Here is an 18944-nt window from a genome sequence, read left to right as displayed (position 1 = left end):
AGCTCTCTTATCCATTTTTCTCCAGGCGTCCCCGGGTACTTGGAATTAGAGTAACTAGATTTCCTATCCTTTTCTTTGAGGCCTCGGAATAGGATGAGGAATACCATTCATGGTACTTAAGTCCTCTCTAGTGCACTAAACAATAGTGCGACTTGATCACGCTCTACAAATCACAAAACAAAATGGTAGTTTAATACTTTATTCCAATGTCTTCTTGACATTCCAATTTACTTATTGGTATTGCACGGGAATATTCTATGTGAATTCCCGGCTTCTTGATTTTCTAGTTTTCTTATTGGTGCGGGTCTTGCACGGGGATCTTTTTGACTTTTCAAGCGATTTCCCGACATTCTTATTTCAAGTATTCTTTTCCTCCCCCTAATGTCGTGGAATAGATACTTGGGCATTATTGTGGTAAGTACATATACCATAGATTTGAAGTTGGGGAGTTGTTCTTATGATCATCTGCATTAGTCATATGCAATATGACTATATGCCCCTTTTCTTTTCTTTTGAAATTATGGACTTCATGTCCTTTTCTTGAAAAAAGGGTAATTCTTCTAGTACGACCATATTTTCCAAGTGTATCCTTATTTCTTTTGGCATCTTTCTTCACATTGCTAGACTTCATAGTGATGATTACCCATTATATCCATAATTCTTATGAGCAATGTTATCAACTTCATTGGTATGTGGTTTTCTAAGGAGCGCACTCTATTTTGACCACTTTGATGAAGCATATTTTGACACGTATAAATTCTTAAAATCCCTAATAAGGATTTTATATGACCATGGATATCTCCTAGATGCATTCTAGGCAAGGGTTATTCTTTAAATTACACTTTTCATAAGAGAGTATTGCACTTTTAGTTCCCCTAGTGGCTCAAAAGTGCTCACAAGGACCTTCTTAATTCAGGGGATACTAATGTGATGGTCTTGCACGGGGATCTTTTTGACTTTTCAAGCGATTTCCCGGCATTCTTATTTCAAGTATTCTTTTCCTCCCCCTAATGTCGTGGAATAGATACTTGGGCATTATTGTGGTAAGTACATATACCATAGATTTGAAGTTGGGCATTATTGTGACAATTCAAGTGTGCATTGAGATTCAAAAAGGGGGAAATTTTCATAAATGATTTTCACATTCAACCTTTCTTAATAATTCATATGGAAAATCATCCATATTTCCTAACAATTCATAGTGAAAGTACGATGTTCATTGTTTCTTCCTGAAACGAATTCTTATGGATCTCTTTTAAACTTGAGAGGGTACTACATGTACGATGCTTCGTATGATCATGCTTCTTCAAGTGCTGATGTAATGTAACATTTTTCATTCTATGCATATAATGTAAAATAAATACTTCGAGGAATGACATTATAGAGGGCAACCTTCGTGGCCCGCTTGGATGCACTCTTCTCAAAAATTCCCTTTTTTTGTGTCGATATCTCTTTCGACATTTTATATCAGTCGTATACTTTCATAGAATTTAAGAGATGATTCATATGCTTCTATATTACTTTCGTGCTTCATAATAATCGAGTAAATGCAATATTTCATACAAAGTGGAAACAAACATCGAATGTATTTCAAATAAATACTAAGTAAAGATTCATATATAATGATGAGAAAAATGTGACCTTCTCTTCAAGAGTTGGAAATTATTTGCCAAAGCGGGTCTACTCTTCGTGGCTTTCTAATTCATACAATATTTACAATCACAATTCTAAAATGATGCAAGAGATGTTGATCATTTATAAGAGATCATTCAAAATAAATATTGACATTAATTTCAATATTATTGTTTGGGGTATTTTCTTCTCCAATCCACTTCATGTGGTTTTTTTATACGATTAGGGGCAAGGGGGTATTTCTTCATGGCAGAGCATTCGTAGTGTCAATAACTTACTACTTGCATGTTCGACCATGAACTTACTTTGGTATGAACCAAGTTAGTGTGCTTTCATTTGGCGATTCATAAGACTGAATTTGGATATGCATGAGGTAAGCGGTTGTGCATATTAGAAACAACAAGATGACCTTCTATGGTTCATATGGATGATTACTATTGTTTATATGCTAGTATTAGACTTCTTGTTAAATATTTTCAACTAGATCAAGAGAATTACCGTTCATATGTCCACTTCATGAGGCTTGTGCATATTAATTGATCGACGTAGAAGTCGGCGATTTTAAATCAGCAACAATTATATGCCACACTTCGATCGACTTCTTGTCGGCGACTACCAGTCAGCAACGATGGTGTATTCTTATATTGTGTGGATACAATACTTAAAATTTCCCATATTTTTGTATTTAAAATATATACAAACTTTTGCAATCTTATAGGTGGTATATGATATGCTTCTCATGAAACTCAATAGCCATGAAAAATATAATTGCATTATTTCATAAATGTATTGCATAAAGGTAATAAATAATGCCATAAAATTACCTTCATTTTCCAAATGAGGTCAAGAGTGAAAAAAACATGTGGTCCTTTTATGTCATCATCAATGCTTCTTGTATATCTTTGCAATTTTCATAATTTCCAAAAATACTTCTTGTTATTTCAGATATCTTGGATGTAATTGTCCATGCATTCAGGAAAATGCTCCATGTAATTTAGTCCATCACTTCATGTAGGACTTCCACAGTATGTAATGTGCCTTCTACTAATATGCAATGTACTCCTCGTCATATACACAAGATGCAACGTGGAATGCTTCATGTGATATACTTTGTATACCTTTCTGTAATAATCTATAGGATTTACTTCTTGTAAATTCCAAAGTATCATAGGCCTTCATTCATTTTCCTTAATAAAATATAAACAAATATACATCTATAGAAGGAGGGAAATTACTTCTTGTAATTTCGTGTTGCACTATAGGGATAACAAATGTACATAAGTAATATTTATTCATAGTATCATGCCAAATAAATAGTACAATATATAAATACATAAATAGGCAATAATTTCGATCTCAATTACTGCATGAAAATATTTCTCATCATTTTCATGGTTATTTTGAACCTTTTCTATAGTTCAAGAGGTAGTGTTGAACTTCTTCCTTTTTTTTTTGGTCCATAGTGTAATTGAAAAACCTTTTGTCTATAAAATTTATGAAGCCTGCTAGACATGTGAGGCCCATTTCAACCTACGAAGGGGGCGCTATTAGGGTTCCCCTATCCAGCCGCCACCGTTGTTCTCTCCTCTTTTTTTCTTTCTTTCTTACTCTCATTTTCTCTCATCTAATTGCGGATGGGAGCACTGGAGTAGCCACTTGTGTTTGGACGGGAGCGCAACCTGCTCGCCCGCATGGCCTGCTGGCTTACGGCGGCTGCGGCTCGCCTGTCATAGCGGCGGCGGTCCTTGCCCGCGCGCTTGTGCCTGCTCGCGGTGGCATCGGCGGTCCGGCCGGGATGCTCGCCTGCGGGGCAGCGGCGGCCGGCACGGTGCCCGCACTCTCCTTCGGTGGCGAGACGGCGGCGGCGAGCCCGCGCTCGCACGCTTGCGCGACCGTGTTGCGACGGCGGCGCCCTGCGCCCGCGCTCCAACGACGGCGAGGCAGCGCGCTTTGCTGTGGACCGTGGAGCGGCAGCGACTGAGCTTGCGCACGCGCGTGACCACGAGTATGCACTGCCTTGGAGTGGGTTGGGTTCACGCGTTGGCGTTTTGGCGGTGGTGCCAGCGCCCGCACCCGTGCTGCGGCGGCAGCGAGGTGGCAGCCTGGCAGGTGTGCGTCTCGCTCCTGCACTACGAGTTAAGGTCGTAGTTTGCTTGCTAGTGCGGCAACGACGTCAACCTTAGCACTGTGTTGCCATTCTTTTTTTTCTTTCTTTCGATGATGCAGTAAAATCAATGAGCGTATTCAAAGTTCCAACAGCTTCGTGCCGGTGAAAAAAAATCTGCTTGGGATGCTACTTTTCTCTTTCCTTGTGTGCTGTGTTTTTCTAGAGGGAATAAAAAGAGATTCAAGAGATACAGAGCCTTCCTACTTACTTTGCGAACTTCTGTTGAGAGCATTCGTGATGATAACGTGTTAAGAACCCTTTGCTACCGAATGTAGTCCAAAGGCTTCTTAACTCATAAAGACGGAAGACACAAAGATATAGGAGGAACTGATATTCTCATTCATGTATTCTGTTCACTGGTTACAACAAATGGTAGTGTCCTCCTCTATATATAGTGCATAGTTAGGGTTTCGGCTAGATGGGCCACATGGGCCTTCGGGGTCCAAACTGGTTTCTTAACAGTTCTAAAGCAATTGGGTGATTTAGTGGAGAGTAGCTGATCAAACAGAAATCATTGAGCCGGCCATGTGGCATCTGCACATGAGCACATCAGATATTGGGAAACGGCGGTCGTGGTTGGAATATTTATTTATTTATATATTTATTTATTTATTTATTATTGTGGCTATGGAGGGGGGTGATCATAGAGTGCAGAGGATCAGGAGACGCACTTATCACCGAGTGGTACGTTTGGTGAGATTTTTGTTTTATTTTCTTCCACGACCATAAGGAACATAGCATGTGCCATGGACGGTACACTAATGTCTGGACGCAACTACCACCAACGAGCACGGGACCACCGCCCCTTGCTTGCGATGTTATGTTACTACCAACGGGGGCTCCAATCATCTTGCAAGCAAAAGAAAAGAGGACACAATCTATAAACAAGATTAGAACTAGTCGCTAAAAAGCAGACCTTGTTGGCAAATAATTATAGGAAGGAAGATTCTTCTTATTGCATCTGTACAGAAATTACGCGCTGCTTTCTCTTCTGAATAGTAAGTAGTAGCTAGATCATATCTGAGAGCTCACTGCAGATCGTAGACGGTGGAGTCGGCGGCGTAGCATCCAAGCACGCGCACGAAGACGGCGAACCTCTCCATCTCCTGGATGGCCTCGCGGACGCGCGGGTCGTGCGCGGCGCCCTCGCAGTCCACGTAGAGGACGTGCGGGAAGGCGCGCAGCGTGGGTGCGCCCCGGGCGCTCGTGTCCAGTATCACCACCGGCGGCCGCTCGCCTGGTCCGGATCCAGCGCCTTCGTTGTTGATGACCTCCAGCTTGGTGAGGTTGATGTTGCGGGAGGAGAAGGCGGAGAGCACCTTGAGCACGACCACCATGGAGCCGCCCCGGTGCGCGACCACCATGCTGGTCTTGGCGTCGGCGTCCACGCCCAGCGCCACGGCCACAGGCGACGGCGGCCTGGAGAGGAGCAGGAATCGCGTCACGTTCCAGGACTCGTCCTGGAGCCCGTGCGCGAGGACCTGGAGCCCGTACAGGTCGGCGGCGCGCGGGCTGGCGATGGCGGCTGTGTCCAGCATCCGCTTGGACCGCAGCATCTCCACGGCGCCCGCCGTGTCCTCCACGGGCTCGCGGTCCACCCCGAGGCGGGCCAGCGCGCGCCCGCAGTGCGCCAGCGCCATGGGGTGGCTGATCACCCGCCGCACCTCGGCGGCGCGCACCCCGGGCATGGCCAGCAGGCAGTAGTGCACGAACAGGTTGATCTCCTGCACCACCACCAGGCCGTGCCGCAGGAGCAGGTCGTAGTTGCGCAGCGCCGTCCCCTCCATGGTGGACTCCACGGGGAGGATGGCGCGGTCGGCGCCGCCGCGCTCCACGGCAGCCAGCGCGTCCGCGAAGGCGCGGCACGGGACCGTGTCGCAGCCGGGCAGCGCCGTCTTGGCCGCGAACTCGCTGTAGGCGCCCGGCGCGCCCTGGAACGCCACGCGCAGGCCGGAGCCGTCCTGGCCTCCGCCGCCCGTGCTCACCGAGAGGTGGATCCGGTCCGCATGCCCGTTCACTCCCTTCTTGCCCTGGCCGTTGATGCGTGCCTTGCCGTTGGGCGCCGGCCTCTCGGGCGCGTCACCGTTGACCTTGGCCGCGGCGGTGGGGACGAAGGAGGAAGGCCTGTGCCTTGTCCGGCGGGGGCTGGGGAGGAGGAGGTGCTTTGGGAGGTTGAGGGAGGAGGTGTAGGCCATAGAACGCGGCGCCGGGCGGTGGGATCGGCGGTGAGGTTTGGGGGGGGTTACCTTTAGCTTGCTTAGCCGACAGGGTGGTGGGCGGAGGCTGTTGACTTTTATAACCCGGGAAGCGGCCGGCGTCCTGGTCCCGGTGCTTTGCTGCCTGCAAGGCTGCAACTAACAATAATTGTCCTCTACTACCGAGCACTGCCCGTTACTGGTCTTTTGTTGCCTTGGCTGTGACGACCGGCCGGTGCTTCTAGATGATTTGGATTTCCTCTAGGGCATGTTTATTTCCTTGGAAATGAAACTCATTCCATGAGTAAAATTCTAGATATTAGATTCCTAAAGAAAGTAATTTCTTAGAATTTGATTCAATTCAAATTTTTTTTGTTTAGATGCTAATGAAATTCTTTTCCATGAATCCAATTCAATATCCTGTTTGGATAGTTATATATTGAATTTATATATTTGGAGGGAAGTAACCACATCAACTTGTACATAATAAAATACACATGTTTCTTGTGTGCACATGTGCCTTAATGAGTCAAATACATGTGCGATAGATTAGAGACAAGTTTTCGCTCTACAATTTATCAAGCAACATGCATCTCGAGGATAGTAATAATAATGCAGATTTGTTTCAAATGTCTACATATCATTGGAACACATTACTTGCTACTCAATGTGATGTTCAATTCACACTAAGACAGCAACATCAACACACCCAACAACAGTTCAATTCACCCAACCACAACTCGGTTTACTTTTTAAGTTGCTTCAACAACCATCTCTTCCTCAGGATCCCTGGAAGTGTCAATAAGTACTCGTACTTGCGCGCATCATCTGTTAAGATATCAAATAAGTCTAAAAATGTGTCTTCATCTAACCCGTCTATCTCCTCCAATGTGCTAATTTTTTTTGATGTTGGCCCTTTTGGTGCTTCATCCCTAATAGCTTCAGTGAACTTGTCTAATTTCTCCGCCATCATTGAGGTGAAGGAATCACTAGACCGCTGTCTCTTCAAGCTTCCTGAGGTTGTTGATGAAGTAAGCTCTTTACCGGTTCCCTATTCCTTACTCATATCTCTCGCACCATTAGTTGGGGTCTTTGCCGCTTCACCATTTGCATGATCTTTCCCAAACACCAAGCTGGTCAAGTCCCAATATAAGATTTTCTTGTGTCTGTACCCATTAGCTTCTTTATTTTTTTTCTGCAGAAACTATTTGAGGTGAGCTCTAGATGATACCATGCATTACTGCCTAGTTTTACTGTAAGCAGCAAACAAAATCTAAAATATCAGCAAGCAACAACAACAAACAAAAGCATAGATTCATATCAACAAACAACAATATACACACCTTTATTTATGACATTCCCAAACATTCTCTCTATCACATTTCTAGTTGTTAAATGTCGCAAATTGAACAATTCCTTGGCATTGGATGGGTTATTCCCTTGGACAGCCCACTCATTCAAGTGGTAGCGAGTGGATCGATATGGAGCAAGAAAGCCTCGTGATTTGTTGGGCATCTACTCGGTAATATTTTCCACTTGGAATAGCAAATGCATCGTCCCGAGACATGGCATCACGTAGCACACGTGAATCTGAAGCTGACCCTTCCTATCCAACTAGAACATAAACAAACTTCATGTGTCGATCACAAACACCCAAAACATTGGTGGTGATTTGTTGCTTCCTATTCCTATACCTCCCTTGATCAGCGAAAGGTACAAAAACATCAATGTGTGTACCATCTAGTGCTCCAAGGCAATCTTCAAACCACCTCCACTTAGAATCTTCAGGTTGTACAGCTAAAGGATCAGGAAGCTTGATAAATTCATGGCATAATGATAGAACACCTCTCAATACCTCATTGAAATATTGGCTAATTGGTTCAAGTGACCACTCGTATGAGCTACGAATCATCCTCATCTTAGTGCCATGGCCCACTACAAGCAAAAAAGATAGCAACATTTTCTTCTACCAACACATTCAAGGTGTCACACATATCGCACCTCTCACGTAAGATGGTGCATAGGTCCAAAAAGGATCTCTTAGTTAGACGCAAACTGTCATAGCAATAAACGTTTGATCCTTGATACAGATTCCTTAGCATTTGTTTCCGACCAGCTACATCTCTCTCTATCACCTCAGAGGGATCCATAAGATGTCTAGGTCTTTTCCGATAATAATATCCCGCAATCATGCCCATGACAGTTGCAACAAATAAGGATGCTATTCTCATTTCCTCCAAATTTCTTCTAACCAATTCTAAGTTGTTGTTACTCTAGGGTGGGCTTTGCATGTGGCCATCCACACTACACAGTCAGGGTGGGCTTTGCATGTGGCCAGTGACGACCTAGTTTAGTTACTCTAGTATTGACACCGATCCACAATGTGTATATCATATCGTTTCGTTGTGTTATCGGTTCATTATCGTTACATGGGAATCACCGGGTCGTGATAAATGTGCGACATCTTGTATAGTTTGACTTGCAGGTTGATAAGCCGTGGATGGAATATGGGCAGCGTGGTCATTTCATTTCCCAGCGAACGCTCCAAGGATTTGCTGTCACGATTTGACAGGAGGATCCCAAGTGCTTTCGGATCTGCAATGGCTACATAATAAGCGAAAGCAGCGGCCATGGAGTCAGCATCGCACTGGCCCACGGCAGTGCCACGAGGAAGAAGAGCAACCAAGTGACACACTGACAGTGAGGTGCTCTCGAATTGACACGGTTTCTATTTTGGCACCGTTCCATTCTTCTCGCACTGACTTCACCAAAAGCCCGTTAATTAATTGCCTTTAAGCTCAGGGACCGGAACATAGTATAAAAGGGAAAAGACGACTTTGCTCTTTTTTTTTTCTCTATGTGACGTGACCGAACGAAGGTTCGTGCCCGGGTGAAAGAGAAAGCCCTACAGTGTGTCTTCCTGGACGAATTCAAAAAAGTTTTTAAAATCAAACTTTTAAAAAATCTTTCTCATTCCCCCTCCCTGCAAAGCTCATTCACATTTCCATTCCCGGCTATCACGTGTCTTTCTCATTCCCCCTCCTACAAAGCTCATTCCCATTCCCACGTGCATCCCACGCCTAGCTAAAATTAAATTAAAAAAACAGGCTCCAAGGGGATTCGAACCCGTGACCCCTCAAGTAAATGTGTTTGTAGCTACCACTACACCACATGTGTATTTATGTCTACATCTATTATAGTAAAACCATATACTACATCTCTCCCGAAGCCCACCTGCTACCCTTGCACAATGTGTAGTAGTAGATAAGTATCACCGAGATTATTAAATTATATTTTTGGATTGAGGGAGTAGTATTTAAAGAAGAGCATTGCATGCAATTTCTTTTGTTTGAAGAATGTTTTCAACTTAAATACTTTTTTTTGCATGTGTAACATTTATTCTCCGTAATATTTTTCCATGGATCTAACTTATAAATCATTTTCATAAACCAATGCCAAAGATGAATCCATGTTTCTTACTTAGAAACTCCGAACAAACACCACTAGCATGAGGCGCTCGTGTTGGCGTCGCTCACCGACGACGAGAAGAAACTTGGCGACTACCAGTTCGACCTCTGGAAGCAGTCCTACATGGCCCATGCGCCGCTGTGTACGGCAAGCTCCGACGCAGCCGCCGCTTGGACGCGGTCCAGAGCGGCTGCACCGCGCTGTCCATCGTCAAACATGGGGACCTCATGGTCGTCGCCAATGTCGACGACTCTCGGGTTGTTCTGGGCACCGCAACCTACGACAACGCCATCACGCCGTCTAGCTCATCATCCACCTGAAGCCTAACCTGCCACGTAAGTCGCTACTGACCGGCCATGAATTCTTGTGCGCTGGAATGACGACCATTGTTGTTGTTGTGTGAGTGTCCTCGAACAAGATGTATGTAGAGGAGTAGCACATCCGGTGGTGCAACGACCAGGTGTACTACCTCGCTGATGAGCCCGGGGTGCACTTCATTTGGCAGCCTAGCCAAGAGTGATCGGTACTCACCATATCGCGCGCGTTCGACGACTATTATATCAAGGATTGTGGCGTCATCTCGACACCGGAGGTGAGCAGAGGTGGACCGACAACAATGATCACTCGCCATCGTCGGGGTAGCTTTTGTGCCGGCCTGCCTTTAATTCTCTTCGCAAACACACACTTGCATTTTTGTTTAAGCAAGCGTGTATGGTGGTGCGTGCCTGATGACTAACGATGTACGACGGAACTTCTACCGGCAGGTGTGGCACGTGCTTTCCAATGATGAGACCATGCAAATCATGACATATATCGAAGTCTGCATGATACTGATGGTTGTAATATAATAGTGAAACAACTAAATTAAAATAACAAAATTTATGTATGGCTAGGATCACAAATGGATTATGAAATATTTTCTTATAACAATATAAGACACATTTTGTATATAAGTTATCGTGATATTATATGTTCCCGTTGCAACGCACGGGTACTGACCTAGTATATCATAAGTGTCTGGCCGCCAATCACTGGAAGTGTACCGTCAAGCGATGCCCTCTGCAGTGGCACGAACGGTTGAAAGGGAAATGTGCCTTTGGGCCATTTCTAAGTATTTTGGTGATTGAGTGCAAACACAAGTGCTTAAATGTGAAAATATGCCCAAGGATGATCAAAGTGCAAATCACAAGTTAAGGTATGTTTCTAAGCCTTAGTACATTAGTTTTGTGTACTAACATCTTGTCTAAGTGTTAGAAACAGGAGAAAGAAGAAAAGAAAAGAAGTGGAGAGTGGCTGTGTACAGCCAAAGACTGCTTCGGGCTGGGGCACCGGACTGTCCGGTGTGCACCGGACAGTGTCCGGTGCGCCAGATCAGCGCAGCGCAAACCAGCCGCTCTCGGGTTTTTCTCCGGCGACTTCGGCTAAAATTCACCGGACTGTCCGGTGTGCACCGGACTGTCCGGTGAGCCAACGGTCGGCCGGGCCAACGGTCGGCCGCGCGATCGGCGCGCGACACGTGGCCGAGCCAACGGTCGGAAGGGAGCACCAGACTGTCCGGTGTGCACCGGACTGTCCGGTGCGCCAGATCTGCAACGGTCGGCAACGGTCGGCTTCGCTTTCTATGGAAACAAATCGGGCACCGGACAGTGTCCGGTGTGCACCGGACTGTCCGGTGCGCCACGAGACAGAAGGCAAAGATGGCCTTCCAGATTTGTTCCCAACGGCTCCTAGCTGCCTTGGGGCTATAAAAGGGACCCCTTGGCGCATGGAGGAGTACACCAAGCATTCCTACAACTCTTCTAAGCACCAAGACATCAATCTCACGCATTCGTTTCATTGTGATAGCATATAGAGCTCTTGTGGAGTTGTGAACTCTTTGTGTTGCGTTGCGAGCTCTTGTTGCGACTTGTGTGCGTGTTGTTGCTCTGATTTTCGAGTCTTGTGTGCGTTGCTCATTCCCACCTTGCTCCGTATTTCTTTGTGAACTCAATTGTAAGGGCGAGAGACTCCAAGTTGTGGAGATTCCTCGCAAACGGGAAAAGATCAAAGGAAAGAAAAACACCGTGGTATTCAAGTTGATCATTGGATCACTTGAGAGGAGTTGAGTGCAACTCTCGTCCGTTGGGACGCCACAACGTGGAGTAGGCAAGTTTTGTACTTGGCCGAACCACGGGATAACCACCGTGTCAACTCTGTGATTGCTTTCTTGTGGTTATCTTGTTTTGAGTTCTCTCTAGCCACTTGGTCATACTTGTGCTAACCCTTAACAAGTTTTTGTGGCTTAAGTTTTGAACTTTTACAGGATCACCTATTCACCCCCCCCCTCTAGGTGCTCTCAATTGGTATCAGAGCCGTTCTCTTCAAGAAAGGGACTAACCGCCCGAAGAGATGGATCCTAAGGGGAAGGGAATTGTGATCAACGACAAGGAGAAGGAGTCCTTCGTCAACGAGCCAAGGGATGACAAGTCCAATGACTCGGGCTCGGGCCACAAGCGAAGAGATGGGAAGAAGAAGAAGACAAGACGCATCAAGGAGATCGTCTACTACGACAGCGATGAGTCCTCTTCTTCCCAAAAGGACGACGACCACGACAGACAAAGGAAACCGGTTAATTCTAACTTTTCTTTTGACTACTCTCGTATTCCGCAAAGTTCAAATTCACATTTGCTTTCTATTCCACTCGGCAAGCCCCCACACTTTGATGGGGAGGACTACGGATTTTGGAGCCACAAAATGCGTAGTCACCTATTCTCTCTCCATCCTAGCATATGGGAGATTGTAGATAGTGGAATGCACTTTAATAGTTCGGATAGTCCTATATTCATTAATGAGCAAATCCATAAGAATGCACAAGCTACTACTGTTCTTCTAGCCTCATTGTGCAGGGATGAATATAATAAAGTGAGTGGCTTGGATAACGCCAAGCAAATCTGGGATACCCTCAAGATCTCTCATGAGGGAAATGACGCTACCTTGCTCACCAAAATGGAGTTGGTGGAGGGCGAGCTTGGACGGTTCGCGATGATAAGGGGCGAGGAGCCAACTCAGACATACAACCGGCTCAAGACCCTTATCAACAAAATAAGGAGCTACGGAAGCACGCGATGGACGGACCACGACGTCGTCCGACTAATGCTCAGGTCCTTTACCGTTCTTGATCCTCATTTGGTGAATAATATTCGTGAGAATCCCAGGTACACCAAAATGTCGCCCGAAGAAGTCCTAGGAAAATTCGTCAGCGGGCGAATGATGATCAAGGAGGCAAGGTATGTGGACGACGCCTTGAATGGACCGATCAACGAGCCGCAACCTTTTGCTCTCAAAGCCACAGGGAACAAGGAGGCGCTACCCAGCAAGGTGGCGCAAATTGAGGCGGCCGGTCTTAATGAAGAAGAAATGGCCCTCATTATCAAGAGATTCAAGACGGTGCTAAAGGGTCGCAATGGATAGCCGAGCAAGACTAAGACCAAGGGGAAGCGATCATGCTTCAAATGCGGTAAGCTTGGTCATTTTATTGCTAACTGTCCCGATAATGATAGTGACCAGGAAAAGGGAAACAAGAGGGAAAAGAAGAAGCATTACAAGAAGGCAAAGGGCGAGGCGCATCTAGGCAAGGAGTGGGACTCGGATTGCTCCTCGTCCGACTCCGACAATGAAGGACTCGCCGCCACCGCCTTCAACAAATCAACCCTCTTCCCCAACGAGCGTCACACATGCCTTATGGCAAGGGAGAAGAAGGTATGTACTCGCAACTCTACCTATGCTTCTTCAAGTGAGGACGAATCTAGTGATGAGGATGAAGTAGATTATTCATGTTTGTTCAAGGGCTTAGATAGATCTAAGATAGACAAAATTAATGAATTAATTGATGCCTTGAATGAAAAGAATATACTTTTAGAAAAGCAAGAGGATTTGTTGTATGAAGAGCATGATAAATTTGTTGAGGCACAAAAATCCTATACTTTAGAAGTTAAAAGAAATGAAATGCTTTCTTTTGAACTATCTACTTGTCATGAAACCATTTCTACTTTGAAAGGTGTCAACAATGATTTAAATGCTAAATTAGAAGTAGCAAATAAATCCAATTCTTGTGTAGAACATGTTGAAATTTGTACTAGGTGTAAAGATTTTGACATTGATGTTTGTAGTGAACACCTAGTTTCAATTTCCAAGCTTAATGATGAACTGGCTAGTCTTAATGCTCAACTTAAGACTAGCAAGAATGATTTTGATAAGCTAAAATTTGCAAGGGATGCCTACACAATTGGCAGACACCCCTCAATTAAGGATGGACTTGGCTTCAAGAGAGAAGCTAAGAACTTAACAAGCCATAAGGCTCCCATTCTCGCCAAGGAGAAAGGGAAGGCCCCTATGGCTAGTAATGTGCAAAAGAACCATGCTTTTATGTACTATGATAGGAGATATTCTAGAAATGCTTTTAGAGGTCATGATGTGTTTGATTCACATGCTTATGACTCTTATGCTATGACTGCTTCTAGTTCTCATGTTATGCATGGTAGAAATGTGCCCAGAAAGAATGTTATTCATGCTCCTAGGAAAGTAGTGAATGAACCTTCTACAATTTATTGTGCTTTGAATACTTCATTTGCAATTTGTAGAAAGGATAGAAAAGTAATTGCTAGGAAGTTAGGGGCAAAATGCAAAGGTGATAAAACTTGCATTTGGGTCCCTAAGGAAATTGTGACTAACCTTGTAGGACCCAACAAGAGTTGGGTACCTAAGTCCCAAGCCTAAATTTGCCTTGCAGGTTTATGCATCCGGGGGTTCAAGCTGGATTATCGACAGCGGATGCACAAACCATATGACGGGGGAGAAGAAGATATTCACCTCCTACGTCAAGAATAAAGATTCCCAAGATTCAATTATATTCGGTGATGGGAATCAAGGCAAGGTAAAAGGTTTAGGTAAAATTGCAATTTCTAATGAGCACTCCATATCTAATGTGTTTTTAGTTGAGTCTCTTGGATATAATCTGCTATCTGTGAGTCAATTATGTCATATGGGGTATAATTGTCTATTTACAAATGTAGATGTATCTGTCTTTAGAAGAAGTGATGGTTCACTAGCTTTTAAGGGTGTATTAGACGGCAAACTTTATTTAGTTGATTTTGCAAAAGAAGAGGCCGGTCTAGATGCATGCTTAATAGCTAAGACTAGCATGGGCTGGCTGTGGCATCGCCGCTTAGCACATGTGGGGATGAAGAACCTTCAAAAGCTTCTAAAGGGAGAACACGTGATAGGTTTGACTAACGTGCATTTCGAAAAAGATAGACCTTGTGCAGCTTGTCAAGCAGGTAAACAAGTGGGAGGAGCGCATCACGGCAAGAACGTGATGACCACTTCAAGACCCCTGGAGCTGCTGCATATGGACCTCTTCGGACCCGTCGCCTATCTAAGCATAGGAGGGAGTAAGTATGGTCTAGTTATTGTTGATGACTTTTCCCGCTTCACTTGGGTGTTCTTTTTGCAGGAAAAGTCCGAAACCCAAGGGACCCTCAAACGCTTCCTCAGGAGAGCTCAAAATGAGTTTGAGCTCAAAGTGAAGAAGATAAGGAGCGACAACGGATCTGAGTTCAAGAACCTTCAAGTGGAGGAGTTCCTTGAAGAAGAAGGGATCAAGCACGAGTTCTCCGCTCCCTACACACCACAGCAAAATGGTGTGGTAGAGAGGAAGAACAGGACGCTCATCGATATGGCGAGGACGATGCTAGGAGAGTTCAAGACCCCCGAGCATTTTTGGTCGGAAGCCGTGAACACGGCTTGCCACGCCATCAACAGGGTCTACCTTCATCGCCTCCTCAAGAAGACGTCGTATGAGCTTCTAACCGGTAACAAACCCAATGTATCGTACTTTCGTGTATTCGGGAGTAAATGCTACATTCTAGTGAAGAAGGGTAGAAATTCTAAGTTTGCTCCCAAAGCTGTAGAAGGGTTTTTATTAGGTTATGACTCAAATACAAAGGCGTATAGAGTCTTCAACAAATCATCGGGTTTGGTTGAAGTCTCTAGAGACGTTGTATTTGATGAGACTAATGGCTCTCCAAGAGAGCAAGTTGTTGATTATGATGATGTAGATGAAGAAGATGTTCCGACAGCCGCTATACGAACCATGGCGATTGGAGAAGTACGGCCACAGGAACAAGATAAACGAGATCAACCTTCTTCCTCGACCATGGTGCTACCCCCAACTCAAGACGATGAACAGGTTCATCAACAGGAGGCATGTGATCAAGGGGGAGCACAAGATAATCATGTGATGGAGGAAGAAGTGCAACCGGCACCTCCAACCCAAGTTCGAGCGATGATTCAAAGGGATCATCCCGTCGACCAAATTCTGGGTGACATTAGCAAGGGAGTAACTACTCGATCTCGATTAGTTAATTTTTGTGAGCATTACTCCTTTGTCTCTTCTATTGAGCCTTTCAGGGTAGAAGAGGCCTTGCTAGATCCGGACTGGGTGTTGGCCATGCAAGAGGAGTTAAACAACTTCAAGCGCAATGAAGTTTGGACACTGGTGCCTCGTCCGAAGCAAAATGTTGTGGGAACCAAGTGGGTGTTCCGCAACAAACAGGACGAGCACGGGGTGGTGACAAGGAACAAGGCTCGACTTGTGGCAAAAGGTTATGCCCAAGTCGCAGGTTTGGACTTTGAGGAGACCTTTGCTCCTGTGGCTAGGCTAGAGTCCATTCGTATTTTGCTAGCATATGCCGCTCACCATTCTTTCAGGTTGTACCAAATGGATGTGAAGAGCGCTTTCCTCAACGGGCCAATCAAGGAGGAGGTGTACGTGGAGCAACCCCCTGGCTTCGAGGATGAACGGTACCCCGACCACGTGTGTAAGCTCTCTAAGGCGCTCTATGGACTTAAGCAAGCCCCAAGAGCATGGTATGAATGCCTTAGAGACTTTTTACTTGCTAATGCTTTCAAGGTTGGGAAGGCCGATCCAACTCTTTTTACAAAGACATGTGATGGTGATTTGTTTGTGTGCCAAATTTATGTCGATGACATAATATTTGGTTCTACTAACCAAAAGTCTTGTGAAGAGTTTAGCAGGGTGATGACGCAGAAATTCGAGATGTCGATGATGGGCGAGTTGAACTACTTCCTTGGGTTCCAAGTGAAGCAACTCAAGGAAGGCACCTTCATCTCCCAAACGAAGTACACGCAAGATCTGCTAAAGCGGTTTGGGATGAAGGACGCCAAGCCCGCAAAGACGCCAATGGGGACCGACAGACACACCGACCTCAACAAAGGAGGTAAGTCCGTTGATCAAAAAGCATACCGGTCAATGATAGGTTCTTTGCTTTACTTATGTGCTAGTAGACCGGATATTATGCTTAGCGTGTGCATGTGTGCTAGATTTCAATCCGATCCTAAGGAGTGTCACTTAGTGGCGGTGAAGCGAATTCTTAGATATTTGGTTGCTACGCCTTGCTTCGGGCTCTGGTATCCAAAAGGGTCTACTTTTGACTTAGTTGGATACTCAGACTCCGACTATGCTGGATGTAAGGTCGATAGGAAGAGTACATCGGGGACGTGCCAATTCTTAGGAAGGTCCCTGGTGTCATGGAACTCTAAGAAACAAACATCCGTTGCCCTATCCACCGCTGAGGCCGAGTACGTTGCCGCAGGTCAGTGTTGCGCGCAACTACTTTGGATGAGGCAAACTCTCCGGGACTTTGGCTACAATCTGAGCAAAGTCCCACTCCTATGTGACAATGAGAGTGCTATCCGCATGGCGGAGAATCCTGTTGAGCACAGCCGCACAAAGCACATAGACATCCGGCATCACTTTTTGAGAGACCACCAGCAAAAGGGAGATATCGAAGTGTTTCATGTTAGCACCGAGAACCAGCTAGCCGATATCTTCACTAAGCCTCTAGATGAGAAGACCTTTTGCAGGTTGCGTAGTGAGCTAAATGTCTTAGATTCGCGGAACCTGGATTGAATTGTAGCATACATGTAATTATGCTTTTGATCATGTTCCTTTTTTGCATTATGTTGCTTATTATGGTGCTCAAGTTGTACAAACACTCCCTGGACCTCACAAGTCCGTTGCAAAGTGATGCACATGTTTAGGGGGAGATGTGTTACAACTTGACCCTTTGAGACTAACCTTGTGCTTGAGTTTGATAATTTAGTCTCGAAGGAGGATTGAAAGGGAAAAGGTGGACTTGGACCATGAAAGACTTCCACTGCACTCCGATGAGAGGGTAACTAATTCCAAGTTCATCTCATGAAATCTTATTGCCATTTGCTCTTAATTGAAGACTTTGGTGAGGCAATGAGGTTACAAGGCCAAGATTGATCCCGTTTTGGTGCTTGATGCCAAAGGGGGAGAAAATAAAGGCCAAAGCGATAAATGGATCAGCTACCACTTGAGAGATTTTGAAAATAGTAGAATAGAGTTTTTGTTGTGTCAAAAGCTTTTATTGTCTCTCTTGTCAAAAGTTGGCTTCTTGTGGGGAGAAGTATTGATTATGGGAAATAGGGGGAGTTTTTGAAATCTTTGATCAATCTCTTTTGGAATGACTCTCTTTATACTTCAACATGTGTGTTTGACTTAGAGATAGAGATTTGAGTTTGATTTGCAAAAACAAACCAAGTGGTGGCAAAGGATGATCCATATATGCCAAAATTGAATAAAACCAATTTGAGTTTTTATTTAAAGTGATTTTGCACTTGTTCTAGTTGCTTTATATTGTGTTGGCATAAATCACCAAAAAGGGGGAGATTGAAAGGGAAATGTGCCTTTGGGCCATTTCTAAGTATTTTGGTGATTGAGTGCAAACACAAGTGCTTAAATGTGAAAATATGCCCAAGGATGATCAAAGTGCAAATCACAAGTTAAGGTATGTTTCTAAGCCTTAGTACATTAGTTTTGTGTACTAACATCTTGTCTAAGTGTTAGAAACAGGAGAAAGAAGAAAAGAAAAGAAGTGGAGAGTGGCTGTGTACAGCCAAAGGCTGCTTCGGGCTGGGGCACCGGACTGTCCGGTGTGCACCGGACAGTGTCCGGTGCGCCAGATCAGCGCAGCGCAAACCAGCCGCTCTCGGGTTTTTCTCCGGCGACTTCGGCTAAAATTCACCGGACTGTCCGGTGTGCACCGGACTGTCCGGTGAGCCAACGGTCGGCCGGGCCAACGGTCGGCCGCGCGATCGGCGCGCGACACGTGGCCGAGCCAACGGTCGGAAGGGAGCACCGGACTGTCCGGTGTGCACCGGACTGTCCGGTGCGCCAGATCTGCAACGGTCGGCAACGGTCGGCTTCGCTTTCTATGGAAACAAATCGGGCACCGGACAGTGTCCGGTGTGCACCGGACTGTCCGGTGCGCCACGAGACAGAAGGCAAAGATGGCCTTCCAGATTTGTTCCCAACGGCTCCTAGCTGCCTTGGGGCTATAAAAGGGACCCCTTGGCGCATGGAGGAGTACACCAAGCATTCCTACAACTCTTCTAAG

The 18944-nt window shown here is 45.3% G+C and overlaps 1 protein-coding gene across 1 annotated transcript; it reads right to left on the bottom strand.

Moving 5' to 3' along the window:
* Positions 1-4703: 4703 nt before the first annotated feature.
* Positions 4704-6162, bottom strand: LOC100285822 (P-protein). The gene has a single exon (NM_001158712.2). The coding sequence runs from the start codon at positions 5992-5994 to the stop codon at positions 4828-4830; it is 1167 nt and encodes a 388-aa protein (NP_001152184.2). The 5' UTR covers positions 5995-6162; the 3' UTR covers positions 4704-4827.
* Between the last annotated feature and the right edge of the window lie 12782 nt (positions 6163-18944).

The sequence above is a fragment of the Zea mays genome, chromosome 9 (genome assembly GCF_902167145.1).
Source record: "Zea mays cultivar B73 chromosome 9, Zm-B73-REFERENCE-NAM-5.0, whole genome shotgun sequence".
NCBI classification, from domain to species: Eukaryota; Viridiplantae; Streptophyta; class Magnoliopsida; order Poales; family Poaceae; genus Zea; species Zea mays.
Note: the sequence above shows the minus strand (reverse complement) of the source record. Positions and strands in the feature narration are given on the sequence as shown.